The 26,431-nt window shown below is 36.0% G+C and overlaps 1 protein-coding gene across 3 annotated transcripts in view; it reads left to right on the top strand.

Annotated features, from left to right (window-relative positions):
* Positions 1–15,467, top strand: part of ZNF638 (zinc finger protein 638) — a 152,391-nt gene extending 136,924 nt beyond the window's left edge. For 2 of the 3 annotated variants that reach the window (XM_054476648.1, XM_063648591.1), the window contains exons 22-28: positions 3,470–4,694; positions 5,291–5,356; positions 7,115–8,069; positions 9,202–9,306; positions 12,028–12,129; positions 13,566–13,684; positions 15,148–15,467. In XM_054476648.1, coding sequence (XP_054332623.1) covers positions 3,470–4,694; positions 5,291–5,356; positions 7,115–8,069; positions 9,202–9,306; positions 12,028–12,129; positions 13,566–13,684; positions 15,148–15,213 — 2,638 coding nt within the window. In that variant the 3' untranslated portion in view covers positions 15,214–15,467. The remainder of the gene's footprint in view (positions 1–3,469; positions 4,695–5,290; positions 5,357–7,114; positions 8,070–9,201; positions 9,307–12,027; positions 12,130–13,565; positions 13,685–15,147) is intronic. The other variant, XM_054476649.2, reaches the window with a different exon arrangement.
* Positions 15,468–26,431: the final 10,964 nt, after the last annotated feature.

Genomic DNA, 26,431 nt, shown 5'->3' with positions numbered 1-26,431 from the left:
TTTAGAATATTTCTTTTTCCTCCTGTATACTGAGTCATCAATATTTATTAGTCCTTGTTATAAGAGCGTATATTTGTTTGAAACAGCAGTTTGAAAGTGTTTAAATATGTAAAGTGTTTATTTTATCTGATGCACTGATGTTAAGATCCCTGAAAAACAGAATGTCTTAGCGGATTTTTCTTCTCAGTAATTTTTATAAAATCAGATTATTTTAGTTGATAAAGATGATGAGTACATTAAAATATACCAGTAACATTAAGCAATAGGTTTGCTCTGTGTGTCAGCACAGGGTTTTTTAAGTTGTATGTCATACCAGGTGCATTCGCATACCTAAGAAATAGTACCACCAGCAGTGTGTGATGTGAAAGCTCACAAAGGGCTTAATATATAACAGTGCCTATGTAGTACTATATATATAGACCTAAAGATTGGCCACAATAACTCTGTGGCAAAACCCATTTTATTTCATTTTACAAAGTTTTTTTGAGGTCTGCATGAAAAGTTGTTCTCCGTAGCAATAGCAGTTGGTCATTGTTCTCCTCTCATTGTTTAGATATAGCTTTTAAAATTGAATATATTTCTTAAAGAATTTACAGATGTATTCAACCTCATAAAACTAATTTTTAAAATTAGCACCAAAAACTTCTTAATCCCGCCCTCCCTGCCTTTTTTTTTTTTTTTTTTACATTAGAGAAAAAGATGTGGGATATGTCCAGAATACTAAACGTTTGTTTTGGAGTGAACTGATGCTGAGAAAATACTATTTGTTGTTTTTGTTGTGTTTTTTTTTTTAGAGACAGGGTCTTGCTATGTTGCTCAGGCTGGCCTTGAACTCCTGGGCACAAGCTGTTTTCCCGCCTCAGCTTCCTGTGTAGCTGGTACTACATGCACTTGTTTTGTTTTGTTTTAAAGCACTTGTGGTTGCCAATTCATTATGAATATGATACTTTTGTTTATAACTAATGTAAACTATTTAAATACTGTTTAGAGGAAACTCGTGGATACATTCATAATTTAATAATTCACATTATGTCTGTACTCATCCTGTTGATATGTAAACAGATTTTATCATCTGATTAAAACCACAAATAAGAATGCTAAGTGAAATTTTTCTGATTCATTAATATTAGGAAGTAAACAGTTGGCCTCTGAAATAAACACTAATCTTTAGTATTGTGAAGTCCCAGTTTAAGGTTTCTCCAGCTTTTATTGTATGCTTTTTCTGAAGGCTGTGAAATTCTGGTATTACTGGGATATTGGGGCTGGAGGGAGGAGTGGCAAATGAGATATCTGTATCTCAAATGCCTTTCTGGAATCCTTTTTTGTTCCATTTCCCAGAATATGGCTGTGTTTTCATTTGATCGTTACAAAGAGTGGTTGTTTAACTTTGGTGTTAATGTCATTTATTTGACATTTCAAACTGTCTTTTCAAACTAACTTGATCAGTGTTGAGGCTTTTTTCCCATATTAGCCAGAAAGCAGATACTAGTTTTGGTAAATGACTTCTCTAAAGAAAACACTATGATTTAAAAAGACTAGCACACAAGGACAAATATGGAATTAAATAATTCTTCTGAGTAGACCTGTGTTCTCTGTTTCAAGTATGGAACTGCATAATGATTCAGTTTGTATATAAGTTAATAACTTTTTTATTGAAAAACTTGTGAAGGGGGAAGTCTTGCTATATCCTTGAGCCAGAAATCAAGGTCTCCATTGTTATCCTAGCCCCATAGATGTTTTTACTTAGCCCTAAGTTTCTAAAGCTTTTATGTAGGGTTAATATGCAGTACAGTAATGAGGCAGGAATTTGAATATATTCTTCATTATTGGAAATGAGTCTTGTAATTTAAAGACAAAAGCTTGTTTTGAGAGGTAATATTCATATACCTGCTGTAACTGTGAATGTCACTACTCTTTCTGGTTGTGCTTTGCCACAAATTTAATTTTGAATTGTAAAGATTTGAAACTCTTAAAATTAGCCATTTATATTTTGAATAAAAGGGGTGTGATTATTTTAAAAAAAACCATTTTAGCACGCAAAGAATAACTTGCACAGTGGATAGAATATATATTGATTAAGGTTTAGGGTCAAGAGGTATTTCTCTAATCTGGTAGAAAAGTTTTCTACTCAGGATGTAATCTTTGGGGCATGAGGGAAGACCAGTTTGGTTCAAATGATTTAAGACCCTGGTGTGGTAGCACAACTTTCTTAAATATGGTTAACATCTCAGCACACAGATATACATCATCTTGTGTCGTTAACTGAAGGATACATGGCCACCCTCTAAGAAGCAGGTCAAAAGGGATGGCTCATCCTCTCCTTCCTTAAAAAATAGGAGAAGAAAGTCAGTACTTTTTAATAATCAGGTATTGATATGATAGGATCACTCTCTGGTGTCTTTCTCCAATCTGCTGCTTCTCATTATATGAATATATTTGGTAAATTTTAATTTGCATTGATAGCATGTTGGGCATTGTTTTTGGAAGCTAAGGTTTTCCTTGTTCTTCTTCAAGAAAACCTCTGATTTGTGGAACATTAATATAAAAATAACTTATTCTGTGTCTACCTCAGTGAAAGTACTGGAATTATAGGACCATTCACTTTTCATATACTTTAGATTTGGGAAGACCATGATGAAATAAGATGAATTACATATACTTAGCCATGTATTTCCTCCATTTCTTCTGAATAATATTACTTACACATTTAAGTTAAATATTAGAATTGTACATTATTCTCTTGAATTGGGAAGGTTTATTTTTTAATGTATTTCCTATAGTCAAAGGCAAATATTTATAATAAGACTGTATGTTCACATAAGGTGATTGTATCAGGTTTTGTCACTAGCTTTAAATCCTCAATAGAGTATATAAAGAATACTTTCCAAAAAATGTTCTAAGTATTATCATTAATAAATATGGTTCTTGGGTAATTAAAAAAATATTTTACATCCCCCAAAAAAATAAAAAGGTGATATGATTTAGAGTATGGTCTTTTCCCCCCACCAGTTTCTGTTTATGTTCTTTTTAGGTAAGGTTCACTTATAAAATTTTAAATCATAATGCGTGGATCATTAGTTTTATTGTAGAACTGTACACATATTTTATTATTTCAGTTACCACTGTTGGGAATAGGACCTGATAATATTTGAAGTGTCTCAGATTCACATTTGGCCTTTCAATGTCAGGAGTTAACTTGACAGAGGAGGGAAAATATTGGCTATAATCACATGAGCGCAAAAGGAACATATCAACAGTCATAATTTATATTATTTATGTATTTCCAGCAATACGTCTTACCCATTTTATGCTGATTGGTTGGATTTCCCAGTGCTTATTACGAATGCATCAGGAAGTCTTAACAATTGGCATCAACAGGATTCTTTATAATGGTTGAATTCTCATCATAGTTTGATTTTTGTTTGTGTTTTTGTTTGTGTTCTTTTTGTTTGTTTTTAAATACTTTTAGCCCTGACTTGAAAAACAGTCCAGTTGATGAAAGTGAGGTGCAAACAGCAACTGATAAGCCCTCTGTTAAACCTAATGAGCTTGAAGAAGAAAGTACTCCCAGCATTCAAACAGAAACTGTGGTACAGCAGGAAGAGCCTTGTGAGGAAGAACCTGAAAAAGCAACATGTGATTCTGACTTTGCTATTGAAACTTTGGAGCTGGAAACTCAAGGAGAGGAGGTCAAAGAAGAAATTCCTCTTGTAGCATCCACTCCAGTCAGTATTGAACAATTCACTGAAAATGCCGAGGAGTGTGCTTTAAATCAGCAGATGTTTAACAGTGACTTGGAGAAGAAAGAGGCAGAAATTATTAACCCTAAAACAGCATTGTTACCATCTGACAGTGTGTTTATAGAAGAAAGGAACCTCAAAGGAATTCTAGAAGAATCTCCATCTGAAGCAGAAGATTTCATTTCTGGAATTACACAGACTATGGTAGAAGCTGTAGCTGAAGTAGAAAAAAATGAAACTGTTTCAGAAATATTGCCATCAACTTGTATTGTGACGTTAGTACCAGGAATTTCCACTGGGGATGAGAAGACAGTGGACAAAAAGAATATTTCTGAAAAAAAAGGTAACATGGGTGAAAAGGAGGAGAATGAATTTAATGTTAAGGAAACCAGAATGGATCTTCAAATAGGAACAGAGAAGGCTGAAAAGAATGAAGGTAGGATGGATGCAGAAAAGGTGGAAAAGATGGCAGCAATGAAAGAAAAGCCTGCAGAAAACACTTTATTCAAGGCATACCCAAATAAAGGAGTGGGTCAGGCTAATAAGCCTGATGAAACTAGTAAAACTAGTATTCTGGCTGTATCAGATGTATCTAGCAGTAAACCAAGCATCAAGGCTGTTATAGTCTCTTCTCCTAAGGCAAAAGCTACAGTTTCAAAAACTGAAAATCAGAAAAGTTTTCCAAAATCTGTGCCCAGAGATCAAATAAATGCTGAAAAGAAACTTTCAGCCAAGGAATTTGGTCTGCTTAAACCTACAAGTGCCAGGTCAGGTTTGGCAGAAAGCAGCAGTAAATTCAAACCTACTCAGAGCAGTCTTACCAGAGGAGGCAGTGGAAGGATCTCAGCCCTGCAAGGCAAGCTTTCTAAACTGGATTACAGGGATATAACAAAACAATCTCAGGAAACAGAGGCTAGACCTTCCATCATGAAACGGGATGACAGCAACAATAAGGTGAGGAGGGTAGGAAGAATGGCACAGTGTGTCTTTGAAGTGATTAGCTCCGCTGCTGTAGTTATGTAGTAGGAGATGTAATTTTGTTTCATACTTTCATCTCCTCACTCTACCCCAGAATCTCCCATTTCCTTTTCTTAAATGATTCCATTGTTTAAGCCAGTAGACATTCAGAGTATTAAACTCAAGTTCATAATTTATTGACAAGTTTGAAAAGCATTATTTGGATACAATTTGGAAATAACTGTGGTTTAAAAAAAAAAAAAGTCTGCAGTGAATCTCCTAAGGTGATTTACCACTCTGCTTCTGAATGGGAAACTGTTTCCTCTCTTAAATTGAAGCTTCCTTTATCAGGTCACTGATTGCCTAACTAGACATTGTGGGACGAAAAGATCAGTAAAACTGAATTTAACTACAACTTGTAGAGACTGTGCCTATACTGTTTAGTGACTGTTGACTTAGTTTTGTATACATGTTAAATAATTTGCATAATTGACTGTATTTGGGTAATGTTTACTGGTTTTTTTTTTTTTTCCAGAACATTAATAATATGGTTATAAATTCTGTTTTTCTGTATTTCTTATTTGCTATTTCAGACTTTGGCTGAGCAAAACACTAAGAATCCTAAAAGCACTACTGGTAGAAGTTCCAAATCTAAAGAGGTAAAAAATAGATCACAGACCATAACCCTTCTTTTTCATCTCCATAGCACAGTTCATCTATCTTACAACTTGTGCCTGCCTTAACAATGTTAAGAGACTAAGAGTATAGAGCAAGGGATAGGAATGAGATGTTTTGTTTTTAACTTATCTCTAATCCTACCATTAATTTACTTTTTGACCTTGAGCTAGTCTAAACACCTTGTGTTTTCTTGAGGATGGGGGAGCAGGCAAAATGTTATATGGGGACAGAAAGAGAGTAGAGTAGGGCAATACCTCCAATCTCATATTGACAGGAATAGGTTGTAGACACAGAAAAAAAAATTTATATATGTAAAAGAGACTGACATTTGACTTGAGTCATCCTCATTTTGTTAAAACAGGTTATCCTTTTGGCTCTAATTTAGCCGTAAGTGGATGGGCTCTAAGATTTACTTTACTGGTACTGGTACCAAGTTCTATTGTCAAACATATTTTATATTTGGTTGTTATTTTAGGTTTTTACCATTCATAGAATTTTTTTTCAGTCATTTTACTTTTCTTACCTGGTAGGGGATGAATTTGGGCCTATGTTGTTGGGGCAAGGAGAAATGTTACTAGTTTTAAGCAGAAATAAGGATTATGGCCACTAAAGCAGAAGTAGGGATTATGGCTACTAAAGCAGAAGTAAGAATTGTGGCTACTTCAGTTTGCTTTGTTAATTTGATAGTTCAATCGCTTGTAGATATTCTCCCTAGAAATTACAGGGTACATATTCTATGTCGTTATTATATATAATAGCAGTTGATCATTAATAACATACTAAATGTATAGGAGCCCTGGTAGGAATTTATCTTCTTTACTATTGACGGCATTTTAAAAAATTACAGATACTGTTGTTTTCAAATACAGTTATGTTAGGCATTGTGTCTTAGTAATAATTTTGTCATACAACTTTCTCAAAATGTAACCATTATATTTCTATTATTATTATTATTATTATTATTTTGCAACGAAATCTCACTCCTGTCCCCCAGGCTGGAGTGCAATGGCGTGATCTCGGCTCACTGCAACCTCTGCCTCCCAGGTTCAAGTGATTCTCCTGCCTCAGCCTCCCGAGTAGCTGGGTGGCATCTGCCACCACACCCAGCTAATTTTTGTATTTTTAGTAGAGATGGGGTTTCACCATGTTGGCCAGGCTGGTCTAGAACTCCTGACTTCAGGTGATCAGCCTCCCAAAGTGCTGGGATTACAGGCATGAGCCACCACGCCCGGCCTGTATTTCTTAAAATATGTATTCTATATATAATTAAATTAATATGTAATCAATATATACTGATAAATGGAACAGCCTAATTAGCTGTTTACTTTCTAACTATATTTGAGGTGCTTTTAGAAGTCCAGTAAGTCTTCTGGAACACTTATTAGGTGTTTGACATATGGAACAGTAAATCCTTTGTATTGTCTGACAGATACTTTAAATGTATTTTTATGTGTCATACTTCAAAACTCATCATTTAGGAAATGTAATCTTATTGAATTTAAGTAAAAGTGGAATTAGGTTGATACTGTTAGGATTTTACCTTTGGCTTATACTTTGTGAATTATAGCTAAGTCATTTGTGGGGCTTTAAAAAAAATAACTCTAATTTTAGCCTTTAGGAAACCTAATTTGTAGTGAAATTCTCCCAAATGATCTGCATGCACATTTATTGTGACTATTTGGAATCTAGCCAGTGGTCAAAATTTGTTTACAATACTATGATTTTTAACTTTCCAACAGGAGCCATTATTTCCATTTAATTTGGATGAATTTGTTACTGTGGATGAGGTTATAGAAGAAGTGAATCCTTCTCAGGCCAAGCAGAATCCACTGAAGGGAAAAAGGAAAGAAACTCTCAAAAATGTTCCTTTCTCTGAACTTAACTTAAAGAAGAAAAAGGGGAAAACTTCCACTCCTCGTGGTGTTGAGGGAGAACTATCTTTTGTAACATTGGATGAGATTGGGGAAGAGGAAGATGCAGCTGCACATCTAGTACAAGCTCTAGTCACTGTGGATGAAGTAATTGATGAAGAAGAACTAAATATGGAAGAAATGGTAAAAAATTCAAATTCACTTTTTACATTAGATGAATTAATTGACCAAGATGATTGCATTTCCCACAGTGAACCCAAAGATGTTACTGTTCTGTCAGTGGCTGAAGAACAAGATCTCCTCAAACAGGAACGCTTGGTAACTGTGGATGAAATTGGAGAAGTGGAAGAGCTACCTTTGAATGAGTCAGCAAACATAACTTTTGCCACTTTAAATACTAAAGGAAATGAAGGAGATACTGTAAGGGATTCCATTGGCTTCATTTCTTCTCAGATGCCCGAAGACCCTTCTACTTTAGTTACTGTAGATGAAATACAAGATGACAGCAGTGATTTGCATTTAGTGACTTTGGATGAAGTAACTGAAGAGGATGAAGACTCTCTGGCGGATTTTAACAACCTTAAAGAAGAGCTTAATTTTGTTACTGTTGATGAAGTTGGAGAGGAGGAAGATGGAGATAATGATTTAAAAGTTGAGTTAGCACAAAGCAAAAATGACCATCCCACAGATAAAAAAGGGAATAGAAAGAAGAGAGCTGTGGACACAAAAAAGACAAAACTTGAATCCTTGTCCCAAGTGGGTCCAGTAAATGAGAATGTTATGGAAGAAGATCTAAAAACCATGATTGAAAGACACTTAACAGGTAGATACTTGGAAGGGATAGTCTGTTTTATGAGGGGATTACATTTAAAATTAATTTTAAAATACATGTTGTGGCATTAACAATAATGTCACCCAGTATTGATATTAGAGGCCAACAAACAGTTAAAGTCAACAATAAATTTTCCAAAGAAATGTGTACAAGTTTCACAGTTTTTTAAAGTTTTACAGCAGAACTTGCTCCAGGTTGTACTTCCAGAAAGGATGACAAAAAAACAGAAAACAAACTAAAGTAGCCAAATTAGAATTGGAATAAAAATGATGTATTTGTATTGTGGGAAAAAGACAACTTTTGATAAATAGAAGAATATTTACATCATATTACCTCCCAGTTTTTGCTTAGACTTAGGATTAAGAACTATTTATAAAGGAACTATTTGATTTTAAAGCAATATTGTAATGATACAGAATAGTAGGGCAGCTCACTTTCCGAACTTGAGGGAGATAAACATAATTTCCATTAAGAAAATCTTGAGGCCAAGTATTGTGGCTCACTCCCGTAATCTCAGCACTTTGGGAAGCCGAGATGGGAGGATCACTTGAGGCCAGGAGTGCCACACCAGTCTGGGCAGCCTAGCAAGATTCCGTCTCTACAAAAAATTAAAAAATGAGCCAGGGACAGTGGCATGCATCTGTGGTCCCAGCTGCTTTGGAGACTGAGGCGAGAGGATCGCTTGAGCCCAGAAGGTCGAGGTTGTGGTGAGCAATGGTTGTGCCACTGCACTCCAGCCTTGGTAACAGAGTGAGCCACTTTGTCTCCAAAAAGAAGAAGAAAAACCTTCTGAAAGATTTAACTCAACTAAGAATAAAATACAAGGAAGGTCCCACAGGCTTATGGAACAAATTAGAAAAACATTTATGGACACCCTGGGAAAAGAAGTTAGAAAAGCATAGTTACTTTGAAAATGATAACTGGGAACAAAAGGAAATGCTTAGATTAAACTGATTATTTTAAAATAGAATTCTTCTATTTTATATTAGCAGTAGGCTTCCCACCCAAATTTGGGTATTTTTTGCAAAAATGTATAATGTTGATTCAGACAGTATAATATGTTTAATTTAAAGCAATTTAAATACTGTTACTAGAGCAATAAATTAGGACTTTCTTTTTAAAGCTAAAACTCCAACCAAGAGAGTTAGAATTGGGAAAACTCTGCCATCAGAAAAAGCTGTTGTGACAGAACCAGCAAAAGGTGAAGAGGCCTTCCAGATGAGTGAAGGTAAAGCAGGATTGTTGGAATGGGAAGGAAAGTTACACAACACAAGAGGGTAGTTGAAGTTGTAAAGATCTATCTAAGAAGAAAAGTAGAAAATCAGTGGAATAGAGCAGGGGTGGGAAAAGTCAACTATAGTTATTAGATGTGGGTAACATTTTGATCTTTGTAATGTAGAGAGAATGGATTATTGATATTAGAATGTGACAGATTAGAGGAAATGGTCCTCGAAAGGTTTTCTGACCATGTTGCAGCATCAGATAGAAATTATTTATTAACTAGCTATTATTTGTGGACCTTGCTTTGTGGATGCTTGTCAGCAGCCAGCCAATGAATTAAACAAGAAGCCTTAACAGGGTTTATAAAATTTAACTTGAAACAAATAAGGAAATGTCTAGTGAGAGAGAATACTTTAGTCACTCAACAGATACTTGTCCTGTTGGGCATCCTTCATAACAGTGTTAAAAAGGGTAGACAAAAGAAAGTACATAGCTCTTGCTCTCAAGGGGTTTATTGATTCAGAGAGGTTAAGCAAAAAATCACCTTGCCAGTATGATTTAAATAGAGCACTGTAAGGGTATTGCTTTTACCATTCTCTTTGTAGCACCCTCATTGCCCTCTTTCTTTCCTATCCTATCTTCTCTAAGGAAAACTTACCAAGTATGATTTGGTCCAAGGATTTCAGGTGGGCTGTCAGTGCTGCTCCCAATATATTAGAGGTCTCCTTCCTTTACTATTTCCTAACCAGATGTAAAATTAGCCTTTTCCCCCTTCTACAGTACCTAACCCGTTTCTCACTGGATGTCCTTGCTTTCGTTTTTATTTGCCAGAGTAAATCTAGGATCTCCCTTGTGTGCCAACTTATATTTTGCTTTATACACATAAAATATAAAATTTGGCCAAGTTTTTCACATTGAAAGAAGTATCCCTTTGACCTTGAAATCTCTCTAGCTTCTATCTTTTCTACTTGCTTTTAGAGCAAAACATCTAGAAAGAACCACCTACTTTTACGTCTTAATTTCCCATTGAACTGAATGTATTTTGGTTTCTTTCTCCTACCACCTTCCTGAAAATGATGTTGATGAAACCCCCATTAGGTTGTTGTCAAACGTGATTTTTTGAAGTGTTTTCTTCTTAAGTTAGTCTTACTTGACTTTTCCACATGATTGGTTACTTTTGATGATGCCCTCTCTCGAAACTCTTTGCCAAGTCATGGTCAAGTGGGTATTCCTTCTTCCTTATCTGTTCTTTTCCATAAACAATCTTTGATAACCAAGCCATAGGTGGTGGTTCAGTAATTAGGTTCTCGCATGATTTCACGAGGTCACCCCCCGACTTCAGAATTTGTGTATGTTAGGGCAACCTTGGCAATCAGCTTGCTTAGAACTACCTCATTGCAACTGAGTAATATAAAAGGATGATTTAGTTACTGCTTACGTAACAATATATTTTTACTAATGAACAATATGTTTTGACAAAAGGACCTAGCTTAAGAAAAAGTCATTTTTCCACACAATTGTAAACTTAAATCATTTATTTTAATCTATTTTAAATATATAATTTTAATATGTTATATATTATTAAGATAAATGTGCCTTTGGAGTGGCAGGAACAGATATGTTTGGGAAAGTTTATTACCCTGATGAAGAAATAAACAATTATAGAAAGAGATTGGAGGCAAGGAAACCAGATTGTTTTAACCATCAAGTTAAGGAAGATATCTTTTTCTTACTGATTGTAGGACTTGATGATCAGTAAAGTGTGAGGAATAAGAGTAAGTAATGATTTCAAAGTTCCTGGCCATCCCTTCAGGAATACTAAAGAGTAGCCCAGATGTATGGAGGGAACACTGAACTTGAAGTCATAAAGTCTTGGTTCAAGCCTGTGTCAGTCACTAGCTATGCAGCCTTGGGCATATGTGTTTATTACCTCTTTTGATTGTGCTTTCTACATCTCTGAAGAAATAGGGATGGGTTAATAATGATTTGACCTACCTATCTTACATGAGGTAAAAGCTAAATGAATGATTATATATGTAAAAGGGTTTTGTCAAGTATTAGGCAACAGTAAGGCATTTCAGCTACTGAGGGTAATCAGAATTGCTTGGAATCAGTCTTCATTTTTGTCTGTCCCCAAGATCATAGTATGCAGAGTCTGCTAACAGGAACCAGTCTTCATTTTTGTCTGTCCCCAAGATCATAGTATGCAGAGTCTGCTAACATTGAGTGCTTCTTACATGTTACTCACTTTGGTGGGCTTTAACATTTATATTAATAATTTTACTTGTGATTCTAACAGGGGTCTTAGGCTATCAGTTTAGGCTCAATTTTCTAGATTGGAAGGGCCTCAGTATTGGGCCATAGAATCAATTTCTGCTGGTATCCTTTTCCCTTAATCTCTACTCTCTGCTCAACTTAGCACTTTGCATATATAAGTTCTCTTGCCAGTAATGATAGGACTTGTATTACTCATTAAATTCTGCCTGGAACATATATAAATAAAATTTGCTGTTAGCTTTAGACTTCTATTCCTAAATCCATTCGAATGGATTTACCCATTTATTCCTTACGTTAAAGAATCTTGGAGAATATTGTGCAAAGAATGACCAGATAGGGTTAACAAAGGGAGGTTTTCCCTGAGAAAGAAAAAGGTAAGAATTATCCGATGTTAACTTTACAAAGTCTGTAAATCTATTCTGAATAGCTTTTTTTCCTCAAAAAATTTTAGTTGATGAGGAATCTGGATTAAAGGATTCAGAACCAGAGCGAAAACGCAAGAAGACTGAAGACTCTTCTTCAGGCAAATCAGTGGCATCTGATGTCCCTGAGGGTAAAGTTAAAATGACATTTTTTTCTTACCCATATGAAATTTAAAAATCAACACCATAATAAGTATTCTATTGTTTAGGTGAGTAATTGGGTAAACTTGCCTGCATTGTCATTTTATAGTGGAAATTTGCATGTTTTACACAGTGGCATTTTTGAAGACAGCTTACTGGGCTGTTTTTACCTGAGAAGGATATTTTTACTGCACTCTTGAAATCTGGGATGTATCTCTTCTTTTATTCCTGGTGCTTTCTTTGCCACTCTGGTGAGAATTGAGTTATACTTGCCCAGGCAGAAAGTCACTCCAGTTAAGCAGAACATGCTGAAAATCTTTGCTAGCCGACTTTGTTCATGGTCAGCTAAGGTGAGCTGAGGGGGACCTTATTCAGCCATCATACTCCTCAATCAGACAGTTGCCCATCATTCTACCTCTTGTCTCTCTTTTATTTTAATGGGATTCCTAAGAGGTTTATTTTTATTATATTTTATTTTGAGACAGGGTCTCACTCTGTCAGCCAAGCTGGAGTGCAGTGATGTGATCTCAGCTAACTGCAACCCTTTCCTCCCAGGCTCAGGCAATCCTCTCGCCTCAGCCTCATGAGTAGCTGGGACTACAGGCGTCTACCACCACACCTGGCTAATTTTTGTATTTTTGGTAGATACAGGGTTTCACCTTGTTGCTTAGGCTGGTCTCAAACCCCTGAGCTCAAGCAGTCTGCCCGCCTTGGCCCCCTAAAGTGCTGGGATTATAGGCTTGAGCCACCTCTCCCAGCCAGAGGTATATTTTAGACTGTTAGGTTCTTATCTAATGACTTGGTATTCTGAAGGATTATTGAACAGTTCTTTGTTATCTGAAGATTCTCCGTGGGAATTATTCAACTTGGCATTATACCAAAGCAGTGGCATACTGGCATTCCCTAGAGGCTCTGGAATATTATAGAATGTGTTAACGAAATAAAGACTTACATTTTCTGATTAAAATTACTACTATTGATCCCTAAATTTATAGCAGTGTGTACTGTTCTTTAAGTATATACTGTGCTTAATATTTTTGTCATGTTTAAATAAATTGATGAAGGCCATTTGTGGTGGCTCCCACCTGTAATCCCAGCACTTTGGGAGACCAAGGCAGGCACATCCTATAGGGGAGGTCAGGAGTTCGAGACCAGCCTGGGCAACATGATAAAAACTCATCTCTACTAAAAATACAAAATTAGCCAGGCGTGGTGGCACGCACCTGTAATCCTAGCTATTCGGGAGCCTGAGGCAGGAGAATCACTTGAACCCAGGAGGCAGAGGTTGCAGTGAGCTGAGATAGCGCCACTGCACTCCAACCTGGATGACAGAGTGAGACTCTGTCTCAAATAAATAAATAAATCGATGAACACAACTGGAGATTAATTATTGTTAATTTTCTTCTTGTCTCTTCTTATCCTCTAGAATTAGACTTTCTTGTACCTAAGGCTGGATTCTTCTGTCCAATTTGTTCCCTCTTCTACTCAGGTGAAAAAGCAATGACAAATCACTGCAAGAGTACACGTCATAAACAAAATACTGAGGTAATTTTAAAAATTGTTACAAAATCTTGAGGTGTTGTTATTGTCTTAGAATCAAATTATTTATCTCCCCAAACGTACATTTTCCCCCCCTTTAGGAGAATGTTTATGCCAGTTTATTCCTCTTAAGTCCTGTTTTCTCCTTCAGTGTACCTTACCTGTAATTTCTAGTCCTTATTCCTTTTCCTTGAACAGCAACATTTGCCAGAGTAGATTGTGCAGATCACTAGTCTCATATGACACTCCATTATTAAAGTAAGAAACTGTATATTTTGATGCCCTCTTGTCATGTAGACATTAGCATATTAAAGTTTCTGAATTGTCTAGCCAGAATGAATCCTGCTTAACTTCATGCAACCCATTTATTAAACTGATTTAATCACAAAACCTTTTTTAAATTGTACACATCTTTAAGAAGTGTTACTCTGGAGAATCATCATTAACCATAATTGAAGTGGTGACTCTAGTTCCTGCTGAATATTTGAGAGTTTTGTACATCCTCTCTGTTGAATTTGTGGCACAGACACTCATCTAACATTTATTGAGCTGTTCTATGCTGGAAGCTTATTTAATCTCCTCATCAACTTCATGAGGTAGATGCTATTATTCCAATCTTAAAGATGAGAAAATAGACTTAAGGAGGTTACGTATCTAAACCCACGGTCACATAGCTAGTTAGTAGCAGACCTAGGATTTGAACTCAGCTCTATTTCATTCTAGGCCCAAGCTCTTATACATTGTGCTTTGCTACCTGTGTGCTTAACTTAGTTCATCATGTCACTTTTCCATTTAAAACCTTCTAGTAGCTTCATATTGCACTTGGTCTAATATCTAAACTTCTTATTTTGGGTCTTTAAAGCCCTGCGTGATCTGATTTCTTTCTACTTCTCTGAGTGCTTTTTGTGTTTCAGCTTTTCTGGCTTCCTTTGTTCTGTTTTTCATACATGAAAGACCCACTGCTGCGTTTGCACCTTTATATTGCTGTTCTTTTGCCCCTTCCCAGTCCTACTTGCATGGCCAGTTCTTCGTGTTTTTCATCTCAAATATCAGTTCCCCAGAAAGGTCTGCTTAAGAAAGACCTAGCTAAAGTAGAACCCCCAAAAAAGTTCAGCCTCAATTACATTGTTGCACTGTCTTTAAAGTGCTTACCACCGCCTCCAAAGTATTTTATTTTTTTCTTTTATTGTTTCTCTTCTCCCATTAGAATGTAAGCTTTATTGTATAAAAGATTCTATCTGTCTTGTTGCCCACCGAATCCTCAGGCGCCAAGCGTAATACCTGGTGTATCATGAACATCAAATGACTGATGAATGAAAGGAAGAAATGGTTATATAAGGCACTGTGTTTATAATATTTTGTAGGATCAGTTTCTTTTAAATTATAAATAAAATATACAGTAGATAAGTTTGCACACATAGCAAAATAACGTCTAATAAGTATTTTATATTGCAAATTGCTTTTAACAGAAATTCATGGCCAAGCAAAGAAAGGAAAAGGAGCAGAATGAGGCTGAAGAAAGAAGCTCTAGGTGATTGGGAGAAAGGGGAAAGAATTCACTAGAAATTTGTTTAGGGTCCAGTTGATTTGTGTATTTTTGTTATCATTTAATTTGTAATTTTCGTTTCAGAAGCAAATATTCGTGTTGTACAAATTTCTGATTGCCCTAAATGTAGAGAGACTGATGGGGAAAGTATGATGGGTTTGATTTTTATATCAAATCATCAGGCATGGAGAAATATCTTTTAGAAGTGTTAAAATAAATGTTCCTACTGTCTATTTAAAATACCATCTGTGTTTGTGGCTGATTTTTTAAAGACTTGCTTGCCTCTGATTGCAGACAAGGTTTTTCACTACAACTCCTGTGATTTGGGATGTTTGGGGCTTCTTCATGTATCACTGGAAGTCACAGCATAACAGTGTTTTACTTTGCTTCAACCATTCATGTGTATACAGGTCATAGGTTTCTTAAAATTCAAATTTTTTCTGGATAAAGTTAGATTACAGCATGTTTTCCCCAGATAGGTTTGAATGAAATTTTGCTTGATTTTTATATGTGTTGGAAAGGTATTTTTTCTGCTTCTGGTAACACTTGCTGTTTCTGCCAGAACCCATTTAAGGTAACACCAAGCTAGTCATTTATTATTAGCTTGAATCTACAGAGCAGCCATTACTTCTGTGGACCACCAGAGTAGCTTTTTAAACATTATAGTTGAATATGTTTATAAGAAGTTTTAAGGGCACAAAAAATAATTGAATGGCTAGCAGGTGATGGAAATAGCCCTATACTTTTAAGTTTTTAGATTGATCCATTCTTCAGACATAGTCTGCGTACTTACAATTGTTTTAGTATTTGATGCCTCAAGATAGAGTGCACCAATTAATAATACCAAAAGGATGAATGGAGGGAAACAACAACAACAACAAAAACTCTACTTTTTTTTAGATCTCTTATATCCATCACAGCACAAGAGAGACATCACAGTCAGTAAGAAGGGCTTTGAGAAAAAAAGGCAGCACCTCTTTGTCACCTCCTATGAAACTCACTGCATACTTAGTTGAGACTTACACACAGCCTGAGTAAAATTACAGAATACTACAAGTCACAGACAAGGGGGTGGGGTAGAGAGAGGAGCAGCTTACTGTCAAGAGTTTGTTGGAATTAAAACCTTACAGGTGAATCCGGATAATAAGAGGGAGAAGAGCTGTTAAAAGATTGGAGAATAAGTTGCCTGTAAACTACAGAAACACAGTCAATGGTGAATAAGAATCTTACTTTTAAAGAATCTTCCTTTCTCCTCAGCTTGCTTTTGGAACTTTTGTAACTAGGGAAGTTACAAGTTTCTTTAATCTTGTCTGGATCAGTCTTTTGAAATTGGGATTCTAAATTAGAATGAGAGGAGGAGCTGCTAAAGCATAAAAATATGGTAGGGGTGATTTTTGTGTTTTATCCTAGTGACCAATGTTGACTGTTAATTATACATTATAAATAATGTTTTTCTCTGGGACTTTTTGCACTTAATGCTGGTAATTTTTATCATAGGGGTTCAAATACAAAAGATTTGTATGAGGTTTTCAGAAAATAAACATGTGCTCTTTGCATATAATTTTAGTATTGTTCTTGGCATTTTCAGAAAATCTTCCTCCTTTAGTCACACCCCACAAATGGAACATCATATACATAGTAGTTTCTGCTTATTAGTTGATTGAGGGATATAATTAGGATTGCAGCTGACTTAATTTTTTTTTTTTTTGAGACAGACTTTCGCTCTTGTTGCCCAGGCTGGAGTGCAGTGGCACGATCTTGGCCCACCGCAACCTCCATCTCCTGGGTTCAAGCGATTCTCCTGCCTCAGCCTCCCGAGTAGCTGGGCCTACGGGCATGTGCCACCACGCCCGGCTAATTTTGGTTTTTTTTTTTTTTTTTTTTTTTTTTTAATAGAGACAGGGTTTCCCCATGTTGGTCAGGCTGGTCTCAAACTCAGCATCTAGACTCCAAGGCAAAAAAAGTTTACATTCAACATGATCTCTATAAGTTTTTAGATTTTATTACCCTTTCTGGCATTAGAATGCTGTGGAAACTTGCCTCTCCAAAATTACTCCTTTTTAATCCTTCTTTAAAAAACATTTATAGGGGAGTCGGGTTTTTAAAACTTAAATTTTTAATTTTACTAATTTGTTATTTGATTGTGGAAGATGGCAAGCATATTAAGACAATAGGATAATTACCCTCATACATTAATTGGTTTCAATAATTATCAACTTAAGGCCAGTTGTGTTTGTGTGTGTGTATCTCTACTCCCAACTCTCTTGTATTACTTTAAATATCAGTATGTTTTACTCATTAATTGTTCATTGTGTATTTCTAAAATATAAGGGTTCTTTTTAACCCTTATATTAAAAATATCCAGTACCATTAAAAATATCTGTTATTTAAATAATAGTTTGGTTCAGATTTTCAACTGTTTCATAAATCTTTTTTTTGTGGTTGTTGCTTTACTGAGTCTGAATCCAGATTCAAATAAGATCCATATATTGTGACTGGCTGGTAGGTCTTTTAAATTATACTATTTTGAATATATAGGTTCTTCTCTTCCTCCTTCCCTCCTTGTAATTTATTTGATAAAGAAACTAGATTCTTGGCTGTGCCAAGCAGTGCTGCTCAAAATGTCTTGGGACCCAGGGCAGTGCCAGTTCAGAAACTTTAGTACTAGTTTATGATTACTTAAGTACAGAAATTGAGAGTTTCTAGAAACATTTTGACAGTGATTTTATGTTCATTTATTGAATCTAACAATAAAAAAATTGGAGTTTGTATGTTTTTGTGGGGTTTTTTAAATTTCTTTTTTTTTTTTTTTGTATTTTACAGAATTATTGGTCTATAGTTAATTGAAAATTAGGGAGAAAAAGAAAACTGATCAAGCACATAGTTTTAGAAGCACTGCTGACAGGTTTCCCCAGGTCTGACTTTGTTGCTTGCAATCATGTAGTACCTTTAACGTGTCCCTTGCCCTCTCTGTAGCTCATAAATTGGTAAGTAAATATAGACACTTGATTAGAGTTTGTTTTTTTCTTTCTTTTTTTTGATGAGACTGCTTTAGGCAGTGATGTGGTCTTCCTGATAGGAGGCGCAAACTGATTGCCTTCTTTGGGATTTGAGTAGCAGCTGATGCTTAGTTTTGATCCACTTATTCATTAGGGGTTGCAAAATAATGATATCTTAATTCTATATCCCTTTTTCATTTGTAAGCGGGAATATTTCTTTGCAAGGAGAAACTCCCCCTTATCTGCTATTTGGCTACTTAGCGGTACGGTTTGTGTAAGAAAGACACAGATATGGGATGCTTTTCCTTTACTTACCTATTTTTTTCAGAATGGGTTGATTCTTTGGCCCCCACCGTGATAAATTTTTTCTTAAGCATTAGTATGAACTTGTAAATTTTAACATATTTGATGTTTGAAACCTCTGCAGTATTAGTGTTATTGATCCTCATATGTCCCACATTTGATTTGATTTCCTCATTTCTACTAGTAGTTATCTGTATGTAAAGAATGTTTCAGGCTCACTTCTCCAGACCTGGGGTCAGCTACTTCTCTAAAGAACAGTGGCTGATTAGGTGTGTTCATTGCTTCTGGGCTGGTTATTGCTTTCCCATAGATGGAAATTGAAGTGTATGTTTTGTTTTCTAGACCAGGGTTCTCTGTCACCCAGGCTGGAGTGCAGTGGTGCAGTCCTGGCTCACTGTAGCCTCAGCCTCCTGGGTTCAAGTGATTCTCGTGCCTCAGCCTCCCAAGTAGCTGGGACTACAGGCATGTGCTACCACACCTGGCTAATTGTATTTTTAGCAGAGACAGGGTTTCACCATGTTGCCCAGGCTGGTCTCGAACCCCTGGCCTCAAGTGATCCGCCCGCTTTGGCCTGTCAATGCATGTATGTTTTGTTTTTAAGAGAAAATTCATCATCATTATACTGATTCTTCTGGTTCAAATTCATAACCTCTTCTATCTTAAATATAGGTCTTCTTTGTCCTGTGTCAGGCATTACAATTCTCCAGGACATCAAGATGATAGACATAAACTGTCACAGAATTGCTTAGCTTTTATCTCACCTTATACGCATCACAGTCACAATAACAATGCCAAGACCTTAACCAACAATGTGATTGTTGAAAACAGTTAAAAATTTTTTTTTTTTAGTTTAGTTTTGTCCTTAGGGAATACCTCATTAAGAATATACATTCACATAGGGGAGGTCTCAAAGGAATTGTGTGTGTGTGTGTGTGTGTGTGTGTGTGTACATACTAGGTGTTTATATTTGTGGGTTACATGTACTTTGATACAGGCATGCTCACATCAGGGTAAACTGGGTATCCATCACCTCAAGCATTTGTCCTCTGTGGTTCAAACAGTCCAGTTACGCTCTTCTAATTATTTTTAAATGTACAATTAAAAAAGTTGTTTTTAAGTAAGGTCTCATTCTGTCACCCAGGCTGGGGTGCAGTGACACTATCTCAGCTTACAATAGTCTCAAATCTCTCTGGGCTTAGGTGGTCCTCCCACCTCAGCCTCTGGAGCAGCTGGGACTACAGGTGCATGCCACCATGCTCAGCTAATTTTTGTATTTTTTTTTGTAGAGACGGGGTTTTGACATGTTGGCGAGGCTTGTCTCGAACTCCTGGCCTCAGGTGATCCGCCCACCTTGGCCTCCCAAAGTGCTGGGATTACAGGTGTGAGCCATCACACTCGGCCTTATTCTTTCTATTGTTTGTACCCATTAACCATCCCCTTCTACCCTGACTACCTTTCCCAGCCTCTGGTAACCATCTTCCTACTTTGTGTCACCATGAGTTCAGTTGTTCTCATTTTTTAGCTCCCACAAGTAAGTGAGAACATGTGATGTTTGTCTTTCTGTAAGTGGCTTATTTCACTTAACATGATGGCCTCCAGTTCCACACGTGTTATTGCAAGTGACAGGATCTCATTCTTTTTTTTGTGGCTGAATGATACTCCATTGTGTATATTGAACCATTTCTTAATCCATTCATCTGTTGGTGGGCACTTAGATTGCTTCTAAATCTTGGCTATTTTGTATAGTGTTGCAACAAATGTAGGAGTGCAGATGTATCTTCAATTGACTGATTTCCTTTCTTTTGGGTATATACCTAGGAGTGGGATTGTGGGATCATAGGATAGCTCTGTTTTTAGTTTTTTGAGGAAACTCCAAACTATTCTCCTTAGTGGTTGTACTGATTTACATTCCCACCAACAGTGTACAAAGTGTTCCTTTTTCTCTACATCTTCAGCTGCATTTGTTGTCGCCTGTCTTAGATAAAAGCCATTTTAACTGGGGTGAGATGATACCTCATTGCAGTTTTGATTTGCATTTCTCTGATGATCAGTGATTTTGAGCACCTTTTCATATACCTGTTTGCCATTTGTGTGTCTTTTGAGAAATGTCTATTCAGATCTTTTGCTCATTATCGAATTATTAGGTATTTTTTTCCTGTAGAGTAGTTTGAGCTCCTTATGTCTTCTGGTTATTAATCCTTTGTCAGATGGATGGTTTGCAAATGTTTTCTCCCATTCTGTGGGTTGTCTCTTTGTTGTTTCCTTCACTTTGCAGAAGCTTTTTAACTTAATGTGATCCTATTTATTGATGTTTGCTTTGGTTGCTCGTGCTTGTGCGGTCTTTGCCACAAGAAGTCTTTGCCCACTCCAATATCCTGGAGAGTTTCTCCAGTGTTTTCTTGTAGTAGTTGCATAGTTTGAGGTCTTAGATTTAAATCTTTAATCTGTTTTGATTTAATTTTTTATATGGGGAAAGTTGGGGGCCTAGTTTTATTCTTCTGCAAATGGATATTCAGTTTCCTCAGCACCATTTATTGAAGAGACTGTCCTTTCCTGAAGGTATGTTATTGGAACCTTTGCGAAAATGAATTTACTGTAGATTTATTGGATTTATTTCTGTGCTGTCTATTCTGTTCACTGGTCTCTGTGTCTGTTTTTATGCCAGTACCATGCCATTTTTGTTACCATAGCTCTGTAGTATAACTTGAAGTCAGGTAATGTGATTCCTCTGGTTTAGTTCTTTTTGCTTAGTAGAGCTTTGCCTATTCTGGATCTTTTGTTGCGGTTCTGTATAAATTTTAAGATTGTTTTTTCTATTTCTGTGAAGAATGTTACTGATGTTTTGATAGGATTGCATTGAATCTGCAGATTGCTTTGGGTAGCATGAACACTGTAACAATATATGAACACTTTAACAATATTGATTTTTCTAATCCATGAACATGGAATATCTTTTTATTTTGTGTGTCCTCTTCAGTTTCTTGCATCAGTGTTTTATAGTGCAGAGATCTTTCGCTTTTTTGGTTAATTCCTAAGTATTTTATTTTGTAGCTATTGTAAATGGAATTACTTTCTTGATTTCTCAAAGGAAATTTCAAAAAATACATAGAATTGAATGAAAATGAAAACAACAAATTCAACTCTGAGATGCATCTAATGAAATGCTGGGAGGGAAATATATAGCACTAAGTGCTTAAATTATAAAGAAAGATCTCAAATCAGTAATCTAAGTTTCTGCCTCAAGATGCTAGAAAAGTTAGAGCAAACTAAATCCAAAGCAAACAGAAGCAAGGAAATGATAGAACAGAAATTAATGAAATTGTAAACAGGAAAACAATATAGAAAAATTAGTGAAACAAAAAGCTGGTCCTTCAAAAATAATAAAATTGATAAATCTCCAACAAGATTGACTAAAAAAATACCCAAACCACTAATATGAATGAAATAGAAAATATCACAACAGATCCTGCAGCCATGAAAACAATAGTAAAGGTGTACTGTGAACAACTCTACTCAAATATAACTAGGAAGAAATGGACAAATTCCTCAAAAATCAGAAAGTACTAAAACTTGGCCAAGATGAAATAGAGAACTTGAATAATTCTGAAACCATTAAAGATACTGAACTTGTAATGAAAACATCCTTGAAAAAGATATCTCCAAGTCCTGATGGTTTCACTGGAGAATTTTGCTAAACATTCAAAAGAAGAATTGATTTTGTACAACCTATTCCAAAGAAAATACTGAACTCTTCTCAACTCTTTTTCTTTTTTTTTTTTGGAGACAGAGTCTCACTCTGTCACCTAGGCTGGAGTGCACGATCTCAGCTCACTGCAACCTCTGCCTCCTGGGTTCAAGCGATTCTCCTGCCTCAGCCTCCCGAGTAGCTGGGATTACATTTTATGAGGAACTTATTTCAGGCATGCAGGGCTGGTTCAATACTGGAAAATCCATTTAATAAACTATCAATAGGCTAAAGAAAAAAAATGAGTGTATCAATTCATTTAGAAAACCCTTTTGATATAAAAATCAACACTCATCAGTATTCTCAGTAGATCATAAATGAAAAAGGAACTTCCTCAGTTTTATAAAGAGGATCTATAGAAAAAAAATCTGGCATCATACTTAATGTTTAAAGTCTGTGTTCCCTCTAAGATTAGGAACAATGAAAGGATGTTCATTCCTGCCATCGTTAAGCAACAAACTTAGTACTGCAGTTTTCCAGCCACTGCAATTCTAGGCAAGAAAAAGAAAAGGCATATAGATGAGAAATTTAATGAAACTATCTCTATTTGCAGATACATGACTGTCTACCCAGAAAACTTCAAGGAGTATGTAATAAAACTTTTAGAATCAATGAGGAAGGTTGAAGGACACAAGATCAACAGACAACAGACATTTATGTTTTCTGTATACTGACAGCAAACAAGTAGAAATCAAAATAATAAATGAAGTACATTTCCATTTACACCAAAGAAAATTACTTAGGTATAAATGTACCAAAACGTTTGTAGGATCTATATGATGAAAATTATAAAAGGCTGATGAAAGAAAGGAAACCTAAATAAGGTGATTTATCATGTTCATGGATTGGAAGACTCAACATAATATCGATGTTAGTTCTCCCTAAGTTGTTCTATTGGTTTAAGGCAATTTCTACCAAAATCGAATCAAAATTTTTTGTAGGAACAGACAATCTTATTCTAAAGTTTATATGGAAAAGGAAAGATTATGCAAATAGCTAAAACAGTTTTGAAAAAGAAGAATAAAACCGAAGGAATCCCTTTCTGATGCAAATGCTTACTACATAGGTCCTGTAATCAAGAGCGTGCTGTATTGTTAGAGAGAAGGAAACATACATTGATGGAATAGCATAGAAAACCTGGAAATAAATCTACACAAATACACCTAGTTATTTACACAGAAGCAAAAGCAATTCAGCAGATGAGGAGAGCCTTTTCAATAAATTATGCTGGAGCAATTAGACATCCATCAGCTGAAAATGTACCTTGATGTAAACTTCACACCTTATATTAAAACTAAAAAACTCAAATTTATATATTTAAAATTATAAAAACGCAAGGGACCATAGGTTTAAAGGTAAAACATAACACTATAAAACTTACAGAAAATAAGAGAAATTTTTTAGGGCCTAAGATTGGGCAAAGAGTACTTAGACTTGATATCAAAAGCACAGTTTATAAGAGGAAAAATGGATAAATCTGATTTCATCAAAATTTTTGTTCTGTGAAAAATTATAGACTAATAGGAAATATTTGCAAATCACAAATCCAACAAAGGCTTTTACCTAGAATACATAAAGAAGTCTCAAAAATTAACATTTAAAAATGATCCAGTTAGAAAATCAGCAAAAGAGATATTTCAGTAAAGAGGATATACAGATAAACAACACCCGAAAAAAATGTCCAATATCAGTAGCTGTTAGATGTAAATTAAAACTACAATGAGATAACACTTCACATCTATAAGGATGGCTAACATGAAAAATAGTGATAACACGAAGTGCTGAAAAGGATGAAGTTGAAACTAGATTACTCATACAATGCTGATGAGATTGTAAAATGGTGCAGTCTGGCAAGTAACCATATGACCAAGCACTTACACACTTGAACATTTATCCCATAGAAATAGAGACTTATTTTCACATAGAGTGTATACAAGAATGTTTACATAAGTGTTCATAGCAGCTTTATTCATAGTAGTTGCAAACTGGAAACTATCCACATATCCTTCAATGTGTGAATGGTTAAGCAAACCGCGGGTACATCCATACCATGAGATACTATTTAACAGGTTTTGTTTGTTTGTTTTTTTGTTTTTAAGGAAAGCTATTGGCCAGTATTGATAACATGCAACAACTTGACCCTCAAATTATGTTGAGTGAAAAAGCTCATATCAAAAGGATAAATGCCACATGATTTCATTTATGTATCATTTATTAAATAACAAAGATGAAGAACAGATTACTTAATGGCAGGTATTTGGAATGAGAGGATCATAAAAGGGTACTAGTAAGGAATCTTGTGATAGTGAAGTATCTTGATGATGGTGGTGATTATGCAAAGCTTCACATGACAAAATTACATAGAGCCATATACATGAAAATTAGTGCCTGTGTAACTGGTGAAATCTAAAGAAGTTTTATGAATTGTACCAATGCTATCTGTTGATTCGGATATTGTACTATAGTTGTTTAAGATCTTAGCATTGGGAGAGGATGGAGATAGGAAGTACAGGGCTTCCCTGTATACTTTGCAACCTCGTATGAATCTATAATTATTTCAGAAGAAAAAGTTAAAATAATTGGATTCTGGGATTGGGTTGGTCATATATTCAAGGAGTTCATTGATAAGCTCTTTGCCAGGGGTGAGTGGGACATAGTAATCTGTGATATGCAGTGTCATCACAGTTATTCAGATTATTGCCAATAGCATCATGGAATGAAGTGCAGGTGGAGGACAAGGCATTGGGAGATGAAGTGTCTGAGGCACTTAAGTCAGTATGACAACAATAATGATTATTAAAACTGAGGCCACCTGTTTCTTATAGCCCTCTTGAGCATATTTTGGGAATAGGAGAAATAAAAGTTAAGAGCATACAATTAAGACAGGCACGGAGAACCAGAAGACCTCCATGGTAGCTTTGAAGGAGTCCCTTATCTCTTGGAATCACAGAGCTGGTAAGGGTGAGGAGCCTCTGGTAGACACATGCTTCTGCCACCTACCTGGTAACAGGTTGACTGTATTCAGTATCTTTTGTCATGGAGGGTACAATGATTTGACCTCACGGGATATATTATGGATATGGATTTGCCTTCCCTGAACTCAGGGCTTCTGATGGCACACTGTAGATTTATGGATGGACTTCTCCATCACCATGGAATACCATCCAAATTCATTTTAACAAGGAGATGCATTTTTTTGGTAAATGGGCATGTGGGCAATGGGCCCATGCATACAGACTTGACGAATTTTACCATACAGTCCATCACCCAGAAGCAGCTGGCTTTTTAGGTGGAATGACCTGCCAAAGACTGGTTATGGCACAAGTTGGAGACAGCATTGTTGCGGGAAGTCAGGGACCCTGAACCGAGGGACCGGCTGGAGCCGCAGCAAAAGGAACAGATTGTGAAGATTTCATGGACATTTATCAGTTCCCAAAATTAATACTTTTAATAATTTCTTACACCTGTCTTTACTGCAGTCTCTGAACATAAATTGTGAAGATTTCATGAACATTTATCAGTTCCCAAATAATACTCTTATAATTTCCTATGCCTGTCTTTACTTTAATCTCCTAATCCTGTTACCTTCGTAAGCTGAGAATGTACATCACCTCAGGACCACTGTTGTACAAATTGATTGTAGAACGTGTGTGTTTGAGCAATATGAAATCTGATTGTAAAACCTGGGTGTTTGAACAATATGAAATCAGTGCACCTTGAAAACAAACAGAATAACCGATTTTAAGGAACAAGGGAAGACAACCATAGGGTCTGCTGACTGCCTGTGGGGTCGGGCAGAATAGAGCCGTATTTTTCTTCTTGCAGAGAGCCTATAAATGGATGTGCAAGTAGGAGAGAGATCGCTAAATTCTTCTCCTAGCAAGGAATACTAAATATCAAGACCCTAGGAAAAAAATTGCATTCCTTGGGGAGGGGGAGGTGTATAAACGGTGGCTCTGGGAGTGTCTGTCTTATGCAGTTGAGAAAAGGACTGAAATACGCCCTGGTCTCCTGCAGTACCCTCAGGCTTATTAGGGTGGGGAAAAAATCCCGCCCTGGTGAATTTGATGTCAGACCGGTTCTCTGCTCTCTTTGCTGTTGTTTAAGATGTTTATCAAGACAATACATGCACAGCCCAACAAAGACCCTCATCAGTAATT

Source organism: Pongo pygmaeus, chromosome 12 (genome assembly GCF_028885625.2).
Source record: "Pongo pygmaeus isolate AG05252 chromosome 12, NHGRI_mPonPyg2-v2.0_pri, whole genome shotgun sequence".
NCBI classification, from domain to species: domain Eukaryota; kingdom Metazoa; phylum Chordata; class Mammalia; order Primates; family Hominidae; genus Pongo; species Pongo pygmaeus.
The sequence above is the reverse complement of the archived record's forward strand: the minus strand, read 5'-3'. Positions and strand labels throughout refer to the sequence as shown.